General features: G+C 36.8%; 4 protein-coding genes across 9 annotated transcripts in view; 1 reads left to right on the top strand and 3 right to left on the bottom strand.

Moving 5' to 3' along the window:
* The window catches only part of LOC106081570 (tricarboxylate transport protein, mitochondrial), a 124,350-nt gene extending 122,534 nt beyond the window's left edge, over positions 1–1,816 (bottom strand). For both annotated transcript variants that reach the window (XM_013243601.2, XM_013243605.2), the window contains exon 1: positions 1,580–1,816. The gene's annotated coding sequence lies outside the window, so the exon portion shown is untranslated. The remainder of the gene's footprint in view (positions 1–1,579) is intronic.
* A 100-nt stretch (positions 1,817–1,916) lies between these two features.
* On the bottom strand, positions 1,917–3,417 carry LOC106081574 (MICOS complex subunit MIC27). The gene is made up of 3 exons (XM_013243613.2): positions 3,313–3,417; positions 2,715–2,944; positions 1,917–2,648 (listed from the first exon to the last, which is right to left on the bottom strand). The coding sequence occupies exons 2-3, from the start codon at positions 2,885–2,887 to the stop codon at positions 2,111–2,113; spliced, it is 711 nt and encodes a 236-aa protein (XP_013099067.1). The 5' UTR covers positions 2,888–2,944; positions 3,313–3,417; the 3' UTR covers positions 1,917–2,110.
* A 1,179-nt stretch (positions 3,418–4,596) lies between these two features.
* On the top strand, positions 4,597–8,309 carry LOC106081571 (growth hormone-regulated TBC protein 1-A). Its single transcript, XM_013243607.2, has 7 exons — positions 4,597–4,653; positions 4,764–4,921; positions 4,998–5,188; positions 5,690–5,877; positions 5,938–6,378; positions 6,940–7,052; positions 7,114–8,309. The coding sequence occupies exons 3-7, from the start codon at positions 5,157–5,159 to the stop codon at positions 7,333–7,335; spliced, it is 996 nt and encodes a 331-aa protein (XP_013099061.2). The 5' UTR covers positions 4,597–4,653; positions 4,764–4,921; positions 4,998–5,156; the 3' UTR covers positions 7,336–8,309.
* A 545-nt stretch (positions 8,310–8,854) lies between these two features.
* The window catches only part of LOC106081572 (helix-loop-helix protein 6), a 125,557-nt gene continuing 117,155 nt past the window's right edge, over positions 8,855–17,256 (bottom strand). Inside the window, exons 1-5 of one of the 5 annotated variants that reach the window (XM_013243608.2) lie at positions 17,117–17,255; positions 13,073–13,239; positions 12,794–12,998; positions 9,270–9,481; positions 8,855–9,206 (exon numbers count right to left, since the gene is read on the bottom strand). In XM_013243608.2, the coding sequence (XP_013099062.2) occupies positions 9,079–9,206; positions 9,270–9,481; positions 12,794–12,998; positions 13,073–13,239; positions 17,117–17,163 (759 nt within the window). In that variant the 5' untranslated portion in view covers positions 17,164–17,255 and the 3' untranslated portion in view covers positions 8,855–9,078. Of the gene's footprint in view, positions 9,207–9,269; positions 9,482–12,793; positions 12,999–13,072; positions 13,240–17,116; position 17,256 lie in introns of those variants that run through there. The other 4 variants (XM_013243610.2, XM_013243611.2, XM_013243609.2 and 1 more) reach the window with 4 other exon arrangements.

The following is a 17,256-nucleotide window of genomic DNA, read 5'->3' as shown; positions in this document are numbered from 1 at the left end:
GGTTCTCAAAGAAATGAGAACCTAAAGTGGAACTCCTTCTAACTGCTAGTGCGGAACACACACACAGAAGGTGTTCTATAGACTCTCCCTCCCCGATGTCCCTACAGCTTCTGCAAAAGTCGTTGCTGGCAACCTTCAATCTGTCAGCATGTTTTTTGATTAGACAGTGACCTGTCATGACGCAGACAATGACTGAGACGTTTGTTCTAGCCAATTACAGCAAAGCAGCAGACCCCTTCAGGTCTAGATGAGGCCACATGGTTTTGGAACGCTTTCTCTTTATGACCATCCATCATTCGTTGCCCTTTGGGCCTGGTCCTGAAAACTTAGCTTACATGTCGCTAGAGGCATACTTACAGATGCCAGTGTACCTGGAGTGTGCAAGGTAGTCCCTAGTCTCGCAAGCTCGTCTTTAGAATTCCCTGGGATATCTCCGTGGGAGATCTGCGACAGTCGAGGGCGGTTTTTGTGTTCAGAAATACGTTCTCCAGGGATTTAATGGCTGCCTGCCTGTCTGAGAATATATATAAGCCAATCGTCGTAATGACATTATATCTTAGCCATTCCACAACTTCCTTAATTGCAAGGATCTCTGCTTGTTAAACACTGCAGATATGACCAGTTCTAGATCTTTAGAATACCGCCCAAAGCCCACATGGTCGTTTAGTTTGGAACCATCCGTATAGAAATCTATGTAACTTCTGTTACCAGGGATATCGTAGTTCCAATCGATTCTATCAGGAATAGAGGTACAGTAATTTATATCAAAAAACGGCTCAGGTAGGGTGTAACACAGTGTCCGTAGACGCCACATGACCAATGAGAAAGCTCCCTTAACTTCACGGCAGTGATCGCTGCAATTTAGGTAGCCACAATGCCCAGAGGCATAAGCATTAAATTCAGTGCATCAAATGGTGTCGTCCTCAGTGCGGCTGTGATGCACAAACAAGCCATCCTTTGGATCCGGTTAAGTATTGAGCAGTAGGTGGATTTTTGAAGCGCCGTCCACCAGACCATAGCACCATATAGCATAATAGGTCTGACAACTGCAGTCAACTGCACTTTGCTGCTGCACGTAGAGCTTCCTGAAGTATATCTCTCAAAGTGCTGGGAAACTTTCCCCTAACCGCAATGGCCGTGTCATCAGCATACGCGACCACTTTTACGCCTAAGACTCTGTGGTCTAGTTTTGAGTGTTAAAAGACTTTCTAATTCTAGATCCAAGAAAGCTTTGCCTCTGACAAATAATGTGGATGCTGACTGGTATTCCAATAGTAGATCACATTTGAGGGCTTTTGCAGGATTTGTGGAGGATCAAAAGTTAAAATCGGTCGAGCGTCTATGTTGGCAACGACCTCCACGGGCAAAAATAAGTCACGGGGTATTGGATAAAAGCTATTTTCCCTCTCTGGTCAACTTTTGCTGGGGAAAATTATCAGTAAAACTCTGTATAATTTCCCAAATGCTAAAAACTAAGCAAAATCTTGTTGACGTATTGAATTAAAAATAAACGATTATAGTTTGGCCAATAACAGACTGAAAAAACTTTGATGATACGAAAATGAACCAGTATACTTACCGCGCTGCGTAGGCCGTATACGCAAAACTCTTGAATTGAAGTTCCGGCGAAAACAGTAACATTTTTTCGACTCGTTCTAATGTTGGGTTTATCTACCCGTATTGGCCCAGAATATTTTCTATGAAAATTGTTGCGCTAAATATTTTTAGGTTCGTTTTGCATTGGCCATTTCTTTCCAAGGAAAGATTTATTATGCAGCTTCATGTTGTCTACAACTTGAAATTATTTCTATTGCTCTCTTCGTTCCAACACATTTTCTAATATCAACATTTTTTTCGATTCTTCTAAAACTATGTCTAATCCACCAATAACTGAAGAATTTTGAGAAAATACTGCATTTCACTTTAGGTCTTTTCGACAGATACTAATTTTATTCTTGCATCATTTGGTCATTCACTTTTTAATTTAGATTGGCAGCAGGCAGCAACCTACTCATATCGCTTGCAAAAAATCATTTCTTTCGTTTTCCTTAAATGTATATCGTTCCGTTAAAAATCACCACCTAAAGCTGGAGTGGAAGTTGTCGGTTGTCTATTTCTTTTTGGGGAATAAAGCTTCCTTCGCTTCATCGAATAAATCTAATGCCATGAATTTCACGTCTTCCAGAGTGGTGGGGAATTTACTAATAGGCTCCACGGGCACCTCCTCGCCTGGCTTCACGCCCTTTACAAAGTTGTATGCAATAGCATATCCCTTGCGGGCCTCGAATAGAGCTTCCTTTGCAAATTGCTCCGCTTGACGGGGATAGCATAAAGAAGCCACGGCGCCAGCACCAATGGTAGTGTAGATGACCTTTTTAATGAAGCCTCCCCTTGCGGCAAAAATGAAACCAGACAAACCGCCAATTGCAATCGCACCAGTACGAGGCATCAGATTATGAGGCTGATTTAAGTAATCTATGGTAGATTCTGTATGCGCCTTAGCTGTTTGTATGTAATTATTGACAGCGTCTTTTTGTTTCTCCATAACCTTGTATCCGGCTTGGATTTCGGTACGGACAGCACAAACACCACCTTCAATAGTAGTACGCAGAGCAGAATCTTTTGGTGGATGAGGACTCCTCTTGGGTCTGAAATACAAAGCAAATTTGGGCTACACAATAATAATAACAACTTTAGTTTACCCATTGACTTACGTGTTAAATGAGTGTAGTGGTGCATACAATGGCAATTCACTTGGCTTGCATTTGTAATGCCCAAATTCATCCTTGTCTTGTTTGACATCTGGACCACCACCAGCTTGCACGGCTACGGCGCCCAAGACGAAGGTAGTGGTAGGCACTCCAGCTGCTGCTAATTTTCGAAACATATTTGAAGACTTGTACACACTACACTATGACCAAATTTGTTCCTCTTTCGAGCCAATCTAAAAACACAAAAGAGAAAGAATGTAAACGCATGCTACACTACTGGATGGGTCAAATGGCGAAATTCTCGATATTTTTACATTATAGAAAGGAAATGGTAGATTTGATGTTTTTGCACAAGATTCTGTTTCATAGCAAATTCCTGTATGGCTGCTGCAGGTCACTATGTTATATTACATAGCTTACAGAAGTCAGCAAGCCAACACAATATACTAAGCTATTGTTACAATCATTTCAATGGACTATTTATGAATGCATTCAGAAAGAAGATACGCTGGAAATAAAGGGGCTGCACAAGGCTCTAAGGGTGGAACATGACCAAAGTAGTGCTTATGAGCTTATTAATTATAATTTTATCTTTACTTACAGAAAAATCGAAAAATCACCTGAATTGCATAATATGTCAGTTTGACAGCTGTTAATAGCGGACCTAAAAATTGATTTTCAACTAATCGATTAATCGACGTTTTGTGTGAACAAGCGAAGGCGACTTTTTGTGGATAAGAAAATCGATTAATCGACTTTTGGGTATTTTAAAAAGAATATCCCATGGCTGAATTAAGAAGGTTGGCTCAGCTGATGGAAATATCCAACTGCAGAATTGTATGCAAATACCTCTAAAACGTCAAATGTTTGGTTTGGATTTTAAAATTTTTTCACATTTTGTCCCTTTTTCACATTTTAGTTGTTTTAATTTACACGTTTGCTATCATAAATCTTTCAAACTTGTGGCTGCTACACATAATAATGCAAAAAAACTAGAAAGTCAATAGGAAGTGACCAGAAATTTGCGGTACCATCGCCACAGGGTTGTATTGCTGTTGTTTGGCAAGTGAGTCAAACTTCTTAATTTCCATAAAGGCCGAAACAGAATTAGCGCGTTAGCTTTGTTTTTGAGCTAAAATGGTGACAAAGATAAAACGAATACATTCCGTATAAGTGGTAGTGAGTTCTAAGTTCTATGCGGGATAAATTACACACAACACACACGATAAATTACACACAATTTTAGTTGCAAATTTAGTTAAATACTCACGAAATGCGCCGTATCAACTCTGCTTCAATGCTGTAGGCATTTTCGGTGCTATAACGAAAATTTCCCCAGAGGGGCATACTGCGCTTAACGGGGTGCACCTATGGATTAAGCAAACAACAATAGTTCTTAGTATATTATATTGTTATCGATAAGTACATTCCAGTATTCCAATGTAATCGAAAAAGAAAAGACTCAATAAATACTACTACTACTACTACTACTATGGATTAAGCATGACATAATTACCAGGTAGTGTACCATTAACAGCTGAGTACAATGTTTTCTCGTGAAGTGCAACGAGTTTTGGTTGTGTGTGTGTGTATTATAGTAAAGAACCATATCACACACAAACAACGAAAAATGGCTCGAACTAGTAGCATACTCAAAATCAGAGTTGCACTAATCACTGATTTTGACAGCTAGTGCACTCAATATTTTGTTTTTGGGCAACTGGCATACCTGTAAATGAATATATCTTGGTATTAAGTAATTCCAATGGGAAGGCTGTGTGCCAGAGATGGCAGTGCGTTTATGAGTAATTACTCTAAGTGTTCACAATTCAAGACCGGTAAGCGACTCAAGCGAATACGCTACAACGTTACGTTTACGATGTCAGTAATTACTCCATAGTTGAATCAAGAAAAAAAAAATACTTGGAATTTTGTTAAAGAGGTAAAGACAACTAAAATTTGGGCCAGTAGCGAAACATGCAGATATTTCGTTTCTCCAGGTGTAAAATTAATAAAGCATTAATGATTAATTAATTAAACCTTCCGCTGCAGATAAAGGAGAGCAAGAAAATGTTCTTGTAGGGTGTCGAATGAGCCAAATGTGGTATTTGGAGCTGGAAAAAATAAGTAATTGGCCCGCACCTAGAATAGAAATACTCCCACTATTAACTTGTCACAAATACTCGAAAAGGAAATCAGTAGGCGACAAGGTAACTATGGGCATGTAAATTTACTTTACTCATGCAAATGTTTCTAAAGATCACATTCTCTTCAATTCCTTTCCAGAATATCAACGCGCCCTGAAACTCCATGAACCATGTTTTCTACACAAAGATTGTGGATATAGATCTTAATTAATAATATCAAGAAGCTTGTCCCCTATACGTTGCTATCGAAGTGGGATTAGTTAGATTCTAAGAGCGAATTATTGTTACAAAAATCAACATGACCAACACACAGGTGTCATCAAAGTTTAGGTAACTATCTAACCACGACCCATTATTTTATTGATATCAGTAGTTAGTCAATTCTCGTGATTTGCTTCGAAACGACAACTGATTAGTATGCTAGCAATGATTTATGTTTGTATACACAAACAGTCATACATTGTCGAATGTCCATACAGGCATAGGCATATTAATTGAAAATTTCATTAAAGCACCTTTTTTGGAGAAACGAAAACTGTAGCAAATTAATGGTCAAAAATGGATAGGTATTAAAGGAAAAAGTATTAATTTCAAACCAAAATTTTTGCTTACTGTAATAGTAATTTTCCATTACCTTAAACGTATCCATCATTTTGGAATAAATGTTCCATTTGTTTTGTTTTTGCTTATTAATCAAAATAAATGTGGGTGTGTTCAATTGAAGCAACCACAGTTGTTACCAGCAGTAATTCTTATGTTTTGCCACAATTTGAAAGATATTTTAAATGAATAATATTTAAATTCCATAATGTTTATCTGTACTTGTAACAGCGATGTGGACGAATATGGGTTTAAGCGTCCTGAAAATTTTGATTACAAGACCTATGAGCAATTCATGTCGAACTATTTGAAAACTCTGGCCAAGAGACGAAAGAAATGGGAAGCTATACTGGAGGAGAATACTGATCTGACCAACATCAACCCCAAACTGAAGCGTTTTATACGAAAAGGCATACCAGGTAAAATCTCTTCCCCAAAATACACCTAGGAAAGATATTAAATGTACTCTATTTTCCAAGGTCCCTTTCGTCCCGATGTATGGATGAGAATATCCGGTGCCCATAAACTGCAACAAAACTCACCTGATCTCTATCGCAGTTTACTAAATACGAAACATGAAAAAGAAATCAGTGATTCCATATCAATAGATCTACCTCGAACGTTTCCTGACAATATATTCTTCGAAACCAAAAAAGACCGCTTATATAATATCCTTATTGCTTATGCTCATCATAATCGCGAAGTCGGTTACTGCCAAGGTCTAAACTATATAGCTGGCCTGCTGTTGATAGTGACGGAGGATGAGGAAAAGTCCTTTTGGTTGCTCAAGCATATGGTGGAGAATATAGTTCCACAATATCATACGAAAAACATGGCAAATCTTTTGCGTGATATGGCTGTATTCAAAGAGATGGTTATTAGAAGAGTTCCAACAGTCAACAAACACATCGAAGCTCTGGGTAAGAATTGCAATCATTAAGAGGTTATCCTTTAAATGTTCAATATTAACATCGGTATTTACAAAACTTACTGTAGATTTTTAAATAGAGGTTTTTTTTAACAGATTTTCTTTATAGAACTTTCATATGAACTTTTTTTAAGGCTACATTAAGATTTGTGAATAAGGTCGTACATATACAAATACATTATCATTCATGAGAAAGTTTTGTAGAAATATTGTCTATACAGAAATTTCATTAAAATAATGTCTCTGAATTGAAATTGAAAAAAATTCAATTAAAAATTTTAATTTTATTGAATAATGTTAGAAAAAATTCAATCACAATTTTAACTTAAAATTATTTTCTCCCAGAAAATTTTACAGAAATCTTCTCTTTAGAGAAATTGATTTACCATATTCTGTCTTTTAAGAAAATTTTATCAATGTCTTTTGTTATTCTCAAAGTCTGAAAGGTGTCTTTGTCAGCAACTCATTTGCTTACAACTTTTTATGGGGCAAAAAAGAAACTTGTCAGTCAACCTTATATTTGATGATTTTCTATTGTTTTCAACATTTTTAGGTCTGCCATATGCGGTTATCGCCAGTAAATGGTTTATATGTATATTTGCTGAAGTACTTCCTGCTGAGACCGTTTTACGAATTTGGGACTGTGTATTTGCCGAAGGCTACAAGGTATGTGTGATTTCGTTGGGTTGAGATTAAAACTAATTGTCTTATTTATTTTATTTTATAGATTGTTTTTCGTGTAGCCCTAACCATGTTTAAAACGCACAAATCCGCCATTTTGGCTGCCGATGATATTGGTGCGTTGGCCAACTTTTTTCGAGAAATTTTAATCCATGATGACATTGTAACAGACTGCCATACATTCATGCAAAAAGTATTCGAATTGCGTTTGAAGCGTAGTGAGTTGGAAAGATTGCGAAAAGAATGCGTGGGGCGCAATGACACCTAAGGGCAGACGCCCCCGCCATGACCCCCATGACAACTCGTTTTAGCGTATCTTCTTAGTTGCCGCGCAATAATCCAAAAATTCATTATGACACAAGGAGAGTCAACTAAACCAAACATTAATTACAAACATACAATATTTATAAACGTGTATTACACGAGAAGAACAAATAATAGTTTAGCGGTTGGCGTACAATATTTAAATTAGCCAAAGCCAAATATAATTCATAGTTAATTTTTTTGTCCGTCTCCATGCCAATTGAACATGTCTTGTAGTATTGTCGATCACATCTGCGATCGTGTAAAGTAGTTAAACTAATATATTAGTCAGTGTGTGTGTGTGTGTGTGTGTGTATTGTTGGAGAAAAGTTTATATATTTATTAATTACTCATATGCATAACCTAAGATGATATACAAAGTATTTACTCACTCATTCAATTAACCATTTGAATAGCCAAGCGGCTACGAGTGTTGGTATAGGTCTTGAACACTGTTTGGTGTGTCTACCCTCACTGCTCAAGCCGCTCAAGGACAGATAATAAAACTTAGTTCACTAGAGAAGCTGTAGCTTAGATTATTTCATGTTCCGAACAAAAACAAAATATATTTAGAAAGAAAACAGCAAAGATTACACTTTTCAAAAAGGCTTCGATACTGTAAAAAAAGACTCAAAGTACAATGCTAGTTATATATATATATATGTATCATATATGCTCCTAAGTTTGTTTCTATCACCAATGATTTAAGCTTTTATACACTCGATAAGACTAGAATTTCATCTATGATTATTGCTTTGTTGATACCTTGATGTATGTATTTATATTTGTATTTATTATAACGTTATTGTTTTGTTGTTTTAATTTTTTAAACTTTTTAACTACTAATTTGTTATTTTAATAAAATGAAGCCCAAGCAAACGCAATACCCAGAGAATGGCCTCAATGACTAGAAGCAAAGCAGGAATGTTTTTTTTTTTTTAACAGAACTAAAACCACCTACTTCAAGGCCCACCTACATGTTAAACTGCAAACAACTAAATTTTCATTTCTAAATATCCCCAAAAGGACTAAACTAAATAGTCTTAATATACAATTTTTTAAACAACACAATGTTACTATTTACTCATACATTGAATTCCCTCAGTCGAGCATTAGTTGTATCAATTATTTTATCATAACAGTTTTTCAGTCTTTGTATTGACCATTCAACTAGTCAGCCAACTATAGTGCTGCAGTGTAGCACACACTTGAAAGAAAATCGTAATAATCCAAACCACACCTCCAGTGATAGTCATAGGGAAGCAGGTAAAGCCTATTTTTTTATCTGTATATTGTTGACCCATTTCATACTTAACAGTCGTAGTCTTCCTACAAAAAATTTGCCATGAAGAAAATTTTTGAATAGCTTTTTACTAAAAACTCTTAATACCCACATTGGTGCTAGGCCAAAATAAGCTGCCTTTCTTTTGGGGCTAATTCTCTTTGCATAGTCTTGTTGTTGCTTCAATAAAGTAAGGCCGATATCTATAAATATTTATTTTTTATTGCTTTATTGTAATGACCGTAATGCGTAACAAAGATAATAATAATACCAACTAATAAAGAACAGAAGAAGAAAAATAAAAAACAAACTTAAAGCGGCTACATTCTTTTAAAAACTAGCTAGCAATGCTGTTGGATATGACTTTGGTTTACTTTGGGAATGGAAGACAAAACGATGATCATGAGGAAACACAGACAAATTGCTTTACGGTGGTCCACAGTGTACTCCGCACATGGGCTCAGACGAAAGGGCCAATGAGGTCAACAAAGTTCTTCTTCCAGGATGAACACCCAAATTTTCCCAATTGATCCATGAGAGACGAGCCGTTAAATCTATAATTAAAAATATACGTCACAAATTTAGACAAGAGTTTAGCCAAAGGCAGTCATCCTTACCACTGGTATTCCAATTGGCTTTGTCCGCCTTGATTTCTCCTCTCAAACACTTTTCCACATATGTGAGTGGATCGTAGTCTGATTGAAGAACTTCTCGCAGTAGCGATATGTACGCTATGGCAAGTCGTAGAGTATCGATTTTACTTAGACGCTTCTCGTATGGAAATGTGGGTACATGTACCCTCAGCTCATCAAAGGCTGAATTGATACTACTGCAAAAGGGGAATACAACGAACATCGAAAAATGCCACAAAAAAGTTCGAATCAGGAGTTGGGCAATATATGTATATAAACACAAGTATACACTACATATATATGGGCGTATATATCGATAGCTCAGTTATACGGAAAGCTAGTTAAAAATACAGGGGACCTATCTAGGGGTTGTGCCTCCCAAAGGTTATCAATCCAACAATATGCTGAAAAAATCGGGTTGTTGTTGTAGCAGTGTGTTGTGTCGGGTGAGAAATGCTAGCTAGCGGCAAGAAAAACAGTCACGAAGAAAAAGTATTATTCAGCCTCACATGTGAGGCCATTTCTGCAAATGCAAAATTGCTCATGAACATTCCTAAGGAACTGGGGCAAGCTGGGGCATATATCACTGAATATGCTGTCCGATCCAAATTTTAAGCTCAATGATAAGGGGCCTCCTTTTTATAGTCACGTCCGAACGCCGTGCGACACCTCTTTGGGGAGAAGTTTTACATAGTCCTTCACAAATGTTCCCAGCATTAGGAGGCCATTTCTACAAATGCAAATTTGCCCATGAACATTCCTTTAAGCAACTGGGGCAAACTTCGCACATATCACTGAGTGTTGTCCGATTAAAATTTTAAGCTCAATGATAGGGGTCTCCTTTTTATAGTCGAGTTCGAACACGGTGCCATAGTGCGACACCTCTTTGGGCAGAAATTTTAACATGGCATAGTACATCACACAGGCCAGCATGAGGAGGGGATAACCAGCGCTGAAAACTTTTTCTGATGTTCTCATCAGGATTCCAAGCCAGGCGTTTAGCATCATAAGCGGATATGCTAACCTCTTCGCTATGGTGGAATCCAGACCATTACACACCTGTTCATATTTATATCAGAAAATTGATGAAAAAATTACTAAACAACGGCAACTTGAAATGGAAGAAAATTATAAAATGCTAAATTGCAACGTGCTAGTGTAGATAAATGGATGAAATGCTGAGCATAGAGATATTTACAACAGAAAATATTGAAAATATTTAAAAGCTTAATTTTTTCTTAATATTGACGCAAAATTGGGGGATTGGTTTATGCAATGACGAGCACATTTATTAGGTCACATACTTTTCCAGTAAAGATTTGCACGAAACTAAATTTACGTTCAGATTTGTCAAATATTTGACCCAGCTTGTTTTATCATTTTCGCCCAAAATGTGGCAAATTCGTATATTCTTGATTTTGTATTCACATTAGACACATTTTGTTTGTCCAAGAACGGACTCGGCTATAAAAAAGAGGTCGCTTTTCATTGAGGGTATGCACCTCTAGCGAAATTTTCGTTTGGAGACAACACATTTGTGTCGCTACTGAAAAATAGTTGTGTAGAATACAAGATGGCGACAAAGTACTATGTACTAAAAATAATCGTTTTAATTTGCAAATAACTTAATTTCATGTTGCATGGGCCTATCAAAATGTAAATTTTAATGCGTAATTGCAAGAAAAAAAGTCACCAATGCCATTATATCATCCTGTTACGCGAAGAAAATTTCATATGAGCTGCGTACCTGTAACGGAAATTTTCGGCATCGGTATTGGTAACGAAAATTTCGCTAGAGGTCCATACTGCCCTTAAAATTGAACGGGACAACACTCATTGATATGTGAAAAATTTGTCCCTGTTCCCTAATGGAATGTTCATGGGCAAATTTACATTTGATTTGACACCTCTTGGCTATTTATAGTGGGGTTATGCGAAGTCGTTGGTCTATGTGGTCTAAAACAAACACGATTGAAACCTTGGAGCATAACATAAATCGAAATGCTCGAAAAAGTAGTGCATAATTGTCCCAAGACCAATTTATCGATTCCAATGTTGAATATATGATGTATATTTTAGTGTTTTATTAGATTTTTAAAGAATCCTATGCTTAAAAAATCACCCTTGACTAAACTCAGATGCTGGAAATACTATTTATAATTAACCACTCCCGCCACGGGATAACTGTGAGCACCACACAGGCAGGAACTTTGAGCTTCGATCTGTGTGGTGTTCCTTGTTATCACGAGAAGCTTAGCTGCATGTTACCGGGCGAGTCCACAGGTTGCGCCCGGTCGCGCAGTCGCGGACAATCAACGGTATCAAGCGGAGAGACTCAGTGAGGGGCCGGGTGCCACTGGCCCTTGCATAAGTACTGAGTGCTAGGGCTGGCAAACTATCAAAAATCGCAACATTCGATATTTTCGATAGTTTTAATAATACATATTGATAGTATCCATACTAACGTTAATTTCCCATCACCTATATTTCAAACGAAAATGAGAAGTAAAAATTAGGACATCGATTTATATAGAAGCAATATCAATGCATAGACCAAATAAAACCAAGGTAAATAAAGTCAGTTGAAAGTCGTGAGAGAAATCATTGTACAGAGCCTAATCGGATGAAAATTGCGCCCTCTACAGCCACAATGTATCTTAGAGGATACATTCAGTATCGGATTGACTATTTTTGTTTAGTTTTGAAAAATTTAACTTTTTAGTCAAAAAATTAAATATCGATAATGCCATCGTTATTTTGCCAGCTCCACTGAGTGCCTATGATGCTCGATATGCCAAGACGAGTTATTGGCGCCTTGAAATAACCAACGGCCATCATGTTCCCGCGGCGATGGGTCCTTGAACCGGAACGAGCTTGCTCACCTCTAGGAGCTAGAAGAGGATCGCCACCTCTACATAATGACATGTGGCTGCAACAACAACAACTATTTTCAAAATTCAATGAAATCGGATGAAAAATATGTTATCTGGGGCCTCAAAAATAAAAATGACAGGAAATTTGTCTCTATGTCCTAAAATTAAAAAAAAGACAATTTTTTGGAGGAAGAGTCGATTCGATTCTAAGACACTACCCAAGGCGGATTTAAAAAGGTGGTCTCACGCGAACAGCTGTTAACAGCCAGCCATATATTACGGTACTAAGATGTCCGATTTTTGTTTGCATTCTCTTTGTTGTTATCTACTTTTTCGCATATTCTCTGCTCATTTACGCACACGTATACACACACGCACACAAATTTCTTTGTGTGTGTTGGCAAAACCTCGATCAGCTTGATAACAAGATGGCGGATTACACCATATGATTTGTGGTTGTTGTACAAATGAGACTACCTTTAATTGTTTTGCGATGGACACTAACAAACTTGACATAATTCCTTTAAAAAGTCTGAATTGAGTTTTTGTAGCATTCTGCAGAACTAAGTTATCGATATGCATTGGCATATTACAAAAGACTTTTGAGTTGAACTAAAATGTAAAATTTGTAAAGACCATATATTGTTGTACCCAGTTGGTGCCGACCTCTGGATTCGCTTCCGTTCCCGTACATTCGCCTGTTGCCTTTGAATTTTGTAGGAAGCGGCATTGTATGAACTGCTGCTGTTCGTATTTGGACTGTTTCCACACATTAACGATTGTGGGGCGCTATTATTGCCGGTATTCAAACCGATGTTTGTTGAAGAATCCAAAATGTTTTCTATACCAAAAAATGAAAAAGGAAAAAAATTTAGAATTTATTAACCTATTCACAATACGGTATGGTTCACTTGCCATTACTTTGTTGTTGCATATACTGCTGCTGCATTTGACGATAATTATTTGAGTTCATGCGCAAATTGGAATTTCCCGTACCAGCGACGGCATTGCTGCCTCCTGCATAAACGCAGGAGGGCAAATCATTTATCATGTCATCATCAAAGTTGTGGAAGGATATGTGACTGAAATGAAATTAAACTAGGAATTAATTTAAATATCTACAATGCATGTTGCAAATTTGCCCATGAACATTCAAACTTCTTTCTATTAGAATAATAGGATAATAACGACTGAAATACTCATAATTGGATTACGGATCTGATATCCAAATTTTAGATCCAGTGATGGAATTGAAATCTCGTTCCCAAAACCTATAAATGCGTATATCGACTAATCAATAGATCCTAATTTAGGGTCAAGTTTTTGTGGCACCATTACATCTCTAAATATTCTAAAATGGATGCATAAACCAATCGTAATAAGATAGAATTGGATATAATCGAAATACGATATAAGTGGAATTAAATGGAAAGTATTCCATGAACATACCATTGAAGAAGAAGAGGCACACTTCTCACATCCCAATGAGTTCTGTCCGGGATACGTGATAACCACCGCCGAAATTTTTTCTGATGTTCTCAGCAGGATTCGAACCCAGGCGTTCAGCGTCAGAGGCGGACATGCTAACCTTTGCGCTACAGTGGCCTCCAGTTAAACTTACAAGTAAAGTGGAGTACGCACCTCAAACGAAATTTTCGGTTGCAGCTAAGACATTTATGTCTCCATTGGAAAATAGTTGTGTAGACGAAAAGTTTGCGACAAACATCAATTAACCATTTTGACCGATTTTTAATAATTTTTGGCTAAATTCACATTAACTGAAATGAAACATTTTTATTTGCAAATAACTTTATTTCATGTTGCATTGACCTATCAAAACATACATTTCATTCGTAATTTTAAAAAAAAAATGTTCTCCAATGCCTATTATGTCACCCTGTTACGCAAAGAAAATTTCATTTGAGCTGCGTACCGAAATTTTCGGTAACGGTACCTGTAGCGGTAACGAAAATTTCGTTTAGGATATGTCAATGCATTTCTTATGCAACGATAATTATCGCTTAATACAGAAGTACTTCTTTTCAGCAGGAGATACAAGTTGCCCCACAATGGCGCACGTCTCTTTGGGAGAATATGGATGTTTAGCTTGAAGTTCAATTTCATAACTTCAAATCAAACATTTGGAAAGGGTAAAAAGGCAACTCTTGCCCTATACTCCTGTAAGAGAGCCATTGCCACAAATGCTATATGGTGTTGTGGTCTGGTGGAAGGCGCTCCAAAAGTCTACTGCTGATTTCTCAGCGGAATCCAAAGGATGCCAAAGCCGCACTGAGGGTGACACCATCTGATGCACTGAATTTAATGCAACCACTGACTGATCCTACCGAAGAGTTTGGTGCGGTGTCAAACGAAATCGCAATCAGGGAAATTAGTCAATGGTATTACAGCAACCAAATAGAATTATGAAAAATGTATCCCTATTAAAAATTTTTCAATGGTAACGCTGAGCAGTTTTTGAAGAACAAAAAATTCTCCATCACCGAACATTAATCAAAACCAGCAAAAACGTAAAAATTTTTCTACAACGATGATCACTCAAAATTTAAAAATAATGTGACAAAGATCAACACATCTCAAATTTCAAGCGAAGGCTGATCTAGGGTATTAAAAATATAAGATTAGCACTTGCAATTGCGCGAAAATGTCTTAATGTTTTCGAAAAAATTGAAAACCGTATTGCGCCCTCTAGAGGACTCAAGAAGTGAAGACGCATGATAGGTTTATATGGCAGTTATATCAAAACATGAACCGATTTCGCCCATTTACAATCCCTACACTAATCAAAGTATTTGTGCAAAATTTCAAGCCACTAGCTCTACTCCTTCGAAAGTTAGCGTGCTTTCGGCAGACAGACGGACGGACATGGCTAGATCGACTTAAAATGTCATGACGATCAAGAATATATATGCCTTATGGGGTCTTAGAAGCATATATTCGAGGTGTTACAAACAGAATGACGAAATTAGTATACGCCCATCCTATGGTGGAGGGTATAAAAATCGTATAGCAAAAACGTAAGCTACATGCAATTCCAAGAAGAACATTAAATAGAACGTATTGTGCAAAATTTTGTAAATGTCAGACCAAAATGATGACTACTGGAACCTAAAAATGACATTTCGGATGAAAGATATATATGGGAACTATATCTAAAACTGAACCGATTTTGATAAAATTATGCACACATGTTGGAATATTAAAAAGAAAACGTGTGGTGCAAAATTTTGTACAGATCGGACTACAATTATGGCTACTAGAGCCAAAAAATGCCATATCGGATGAAACATATATATGGGAGTTATATCTAAAACTGAACCGATTTTGGTTTTATTATGCACACATATTGGAACATTATAAAGATCGGCTATTAGAGCCTAAAAATGCCATATCGGATGAAAGAAATACAATATATTGGAGCTATATCTAAAATTTAACCGATTTTAATAAAACTATGCACACATAAAAAAGGACTTTTTGTGCAAAATTTTGTAACGATCGGATCAAAATTACATTAAAATTAATGATATTTCGTTAAAATCCGATTAAAAATTCACGATTCTGGACCTATTTCAACTATTGTATATCGAAATATGGTCCGATATGAATCAAACTCGCCACAACTCACTGTTCAAAATTTCAGCAAAATCTGGTTTAAAAAAGAGCCTTAATGAGTATAACACCACAAATCGGGAGATCGATATATATCCAAATATACATCTTATTCGGTGGGGTTGTGTAGGGATTTAATATAGTTATCCAATATACATCTTTTACGGGGAGGTTGTGTGGGGTTTAACATAGTTTACACTACTTAATTTCAGCCAAACCGGGAAATAAATACGCCCTTTACGAGTAAAATATCTTCAATCGGGAGATCGGTCTATATGGGGGTATACCCAAAAAATGGTCCGATATCATACATACTCGATACGAACGTCGAAGGGCTGAACTAAGCTCACTGCGTTATATTTAGGCGAAATAGAGCAATAAATGCGGTTTTTATTGGCCTGAGACCTAAATGGGGGCTATATTGAAATATAGGCCGATTTAAACCAGATTGGACACAGAAGTCGAAGATTTTTGCAAAAGTCATTTTATAAAATTTCAGCGAAATTGAGTAACAAATTCGGCTTTTTTTAGGTTAAAGGCCAAAATCGGGAGATCGGCCTATAGGGGGCGCTAAATCAAAATATAGTCCGATATGGCCCATCATTAAACTATGGATAAAAAAAGAATGTGCGCAAATTTTCATCATCAACATCTTTGTTTTTAAAGACTGTAGCATGATTTTAACCGACGGACGGACGGACAGGATAGGACGGAAGGACATAGCTAGGTCGTTGATCGTTTTTGGTGGACCGAGATTATGTATATGTACTTTATAGGGAGGGAAATGAGTGGGAATCCGTGAGTTGCAAACGGAAAAAACTTCTCTCCAAAGAGGTGTCGCACTGGGGCACGCCGTTCGGACTTGGCTATAAAAAGGAGGCGCCTTATCATTGAGTTTAAACTTGAATCGGACTGCACTCATTGATATGTGAGAAGTTTGCCCCTGTTCTTTAGTGGAATGTTCATGGGCAAAATTTGAATTTGCAAACGAAATGACAAAATAATTATTCCCCATTCTTTGGTGGTGGGTATAAAAAATCAATGGGGAGTAAGACTGTATTTTTCATGAGGTTTTTAACATCACCATTTTTTAGTTGTCTTTAGTCAAAAAAAAAACTGAAAATTTTATTTCAATTGTAACCAACTACAGAAAAATTGGATTGTATATTAATTTTCACAATATTATGGAGCTTTAAAAAATTTAATTATATTTTAAATTCTTGATGTGATCCATGGACTAGAATAATTTTTCATTTTTTTAAGAATTACACTTTAAACTCATTTTTAGTTTGGAGGTATGGATTGCTCCCCATTTGTATAGTCACCAACCTTATAGGTGGCGATGATGATGAATCCGGTAACTGATTGCGAGACATTGCGAAGCACTATTATCCGTAGTTAAATGGTCCAATTATCTATTCACTTTTCACTGTTTTTTTTCTAATTGAAATATCAACCTCACTCTAATA

Source organism: Stomoxys calcitrans, chromosome 2, assembly GCF_963082655.1.
Source record: "Stomoxys calcitrans chromosome 2, idStoCalc2.1, whole genome shotgun sequence".
Classification (NCBI taxonomy): Eukaryota; Metazoa; Arthropoda; class Insecta; order Diptera; family Muscidae; genus Stomoxys; species Stomoxys calcitrans.
This window is presented reverse-complemented; position numbering and strand designations above follow the sequence as displayed.

Coding starts and splice junctions, on each gene's coding strand:
- LOC106081574 (XM_013243613.2), bottom strand. CDS start 2,887: ATGTTTCGAAAATTAGCAGCAGCTGGAGTGCCTACCACTACCTTCGTC. Junction 2,649..2,714: donor CCACTACACTCATTTAACAC/GTAAGTCAATGG, acceptor TTTGTATTTCAG/ACCCAAGAGGAGTCCTCATC.
- LOC106081571 (XM_013243607.2), top strand. CDS start 5,157: ATGACCAACACACAGGTGTCATCAAAGTTTAG. Junction 5,878..5,937: donor TATACGAAAAGGCATACCAG/GTAAAATCTCTT, acceptor CTATTTTCCAAG/GTCCCTTTCGTCCCGATGTA. Junction 7,053..7,113: donor TATTTGCCGAAGGCTACAAG/GTATGTGTGATT, acceptor TTTATTTTATAG/ATTGTTTTTCGTGTAGCCCT.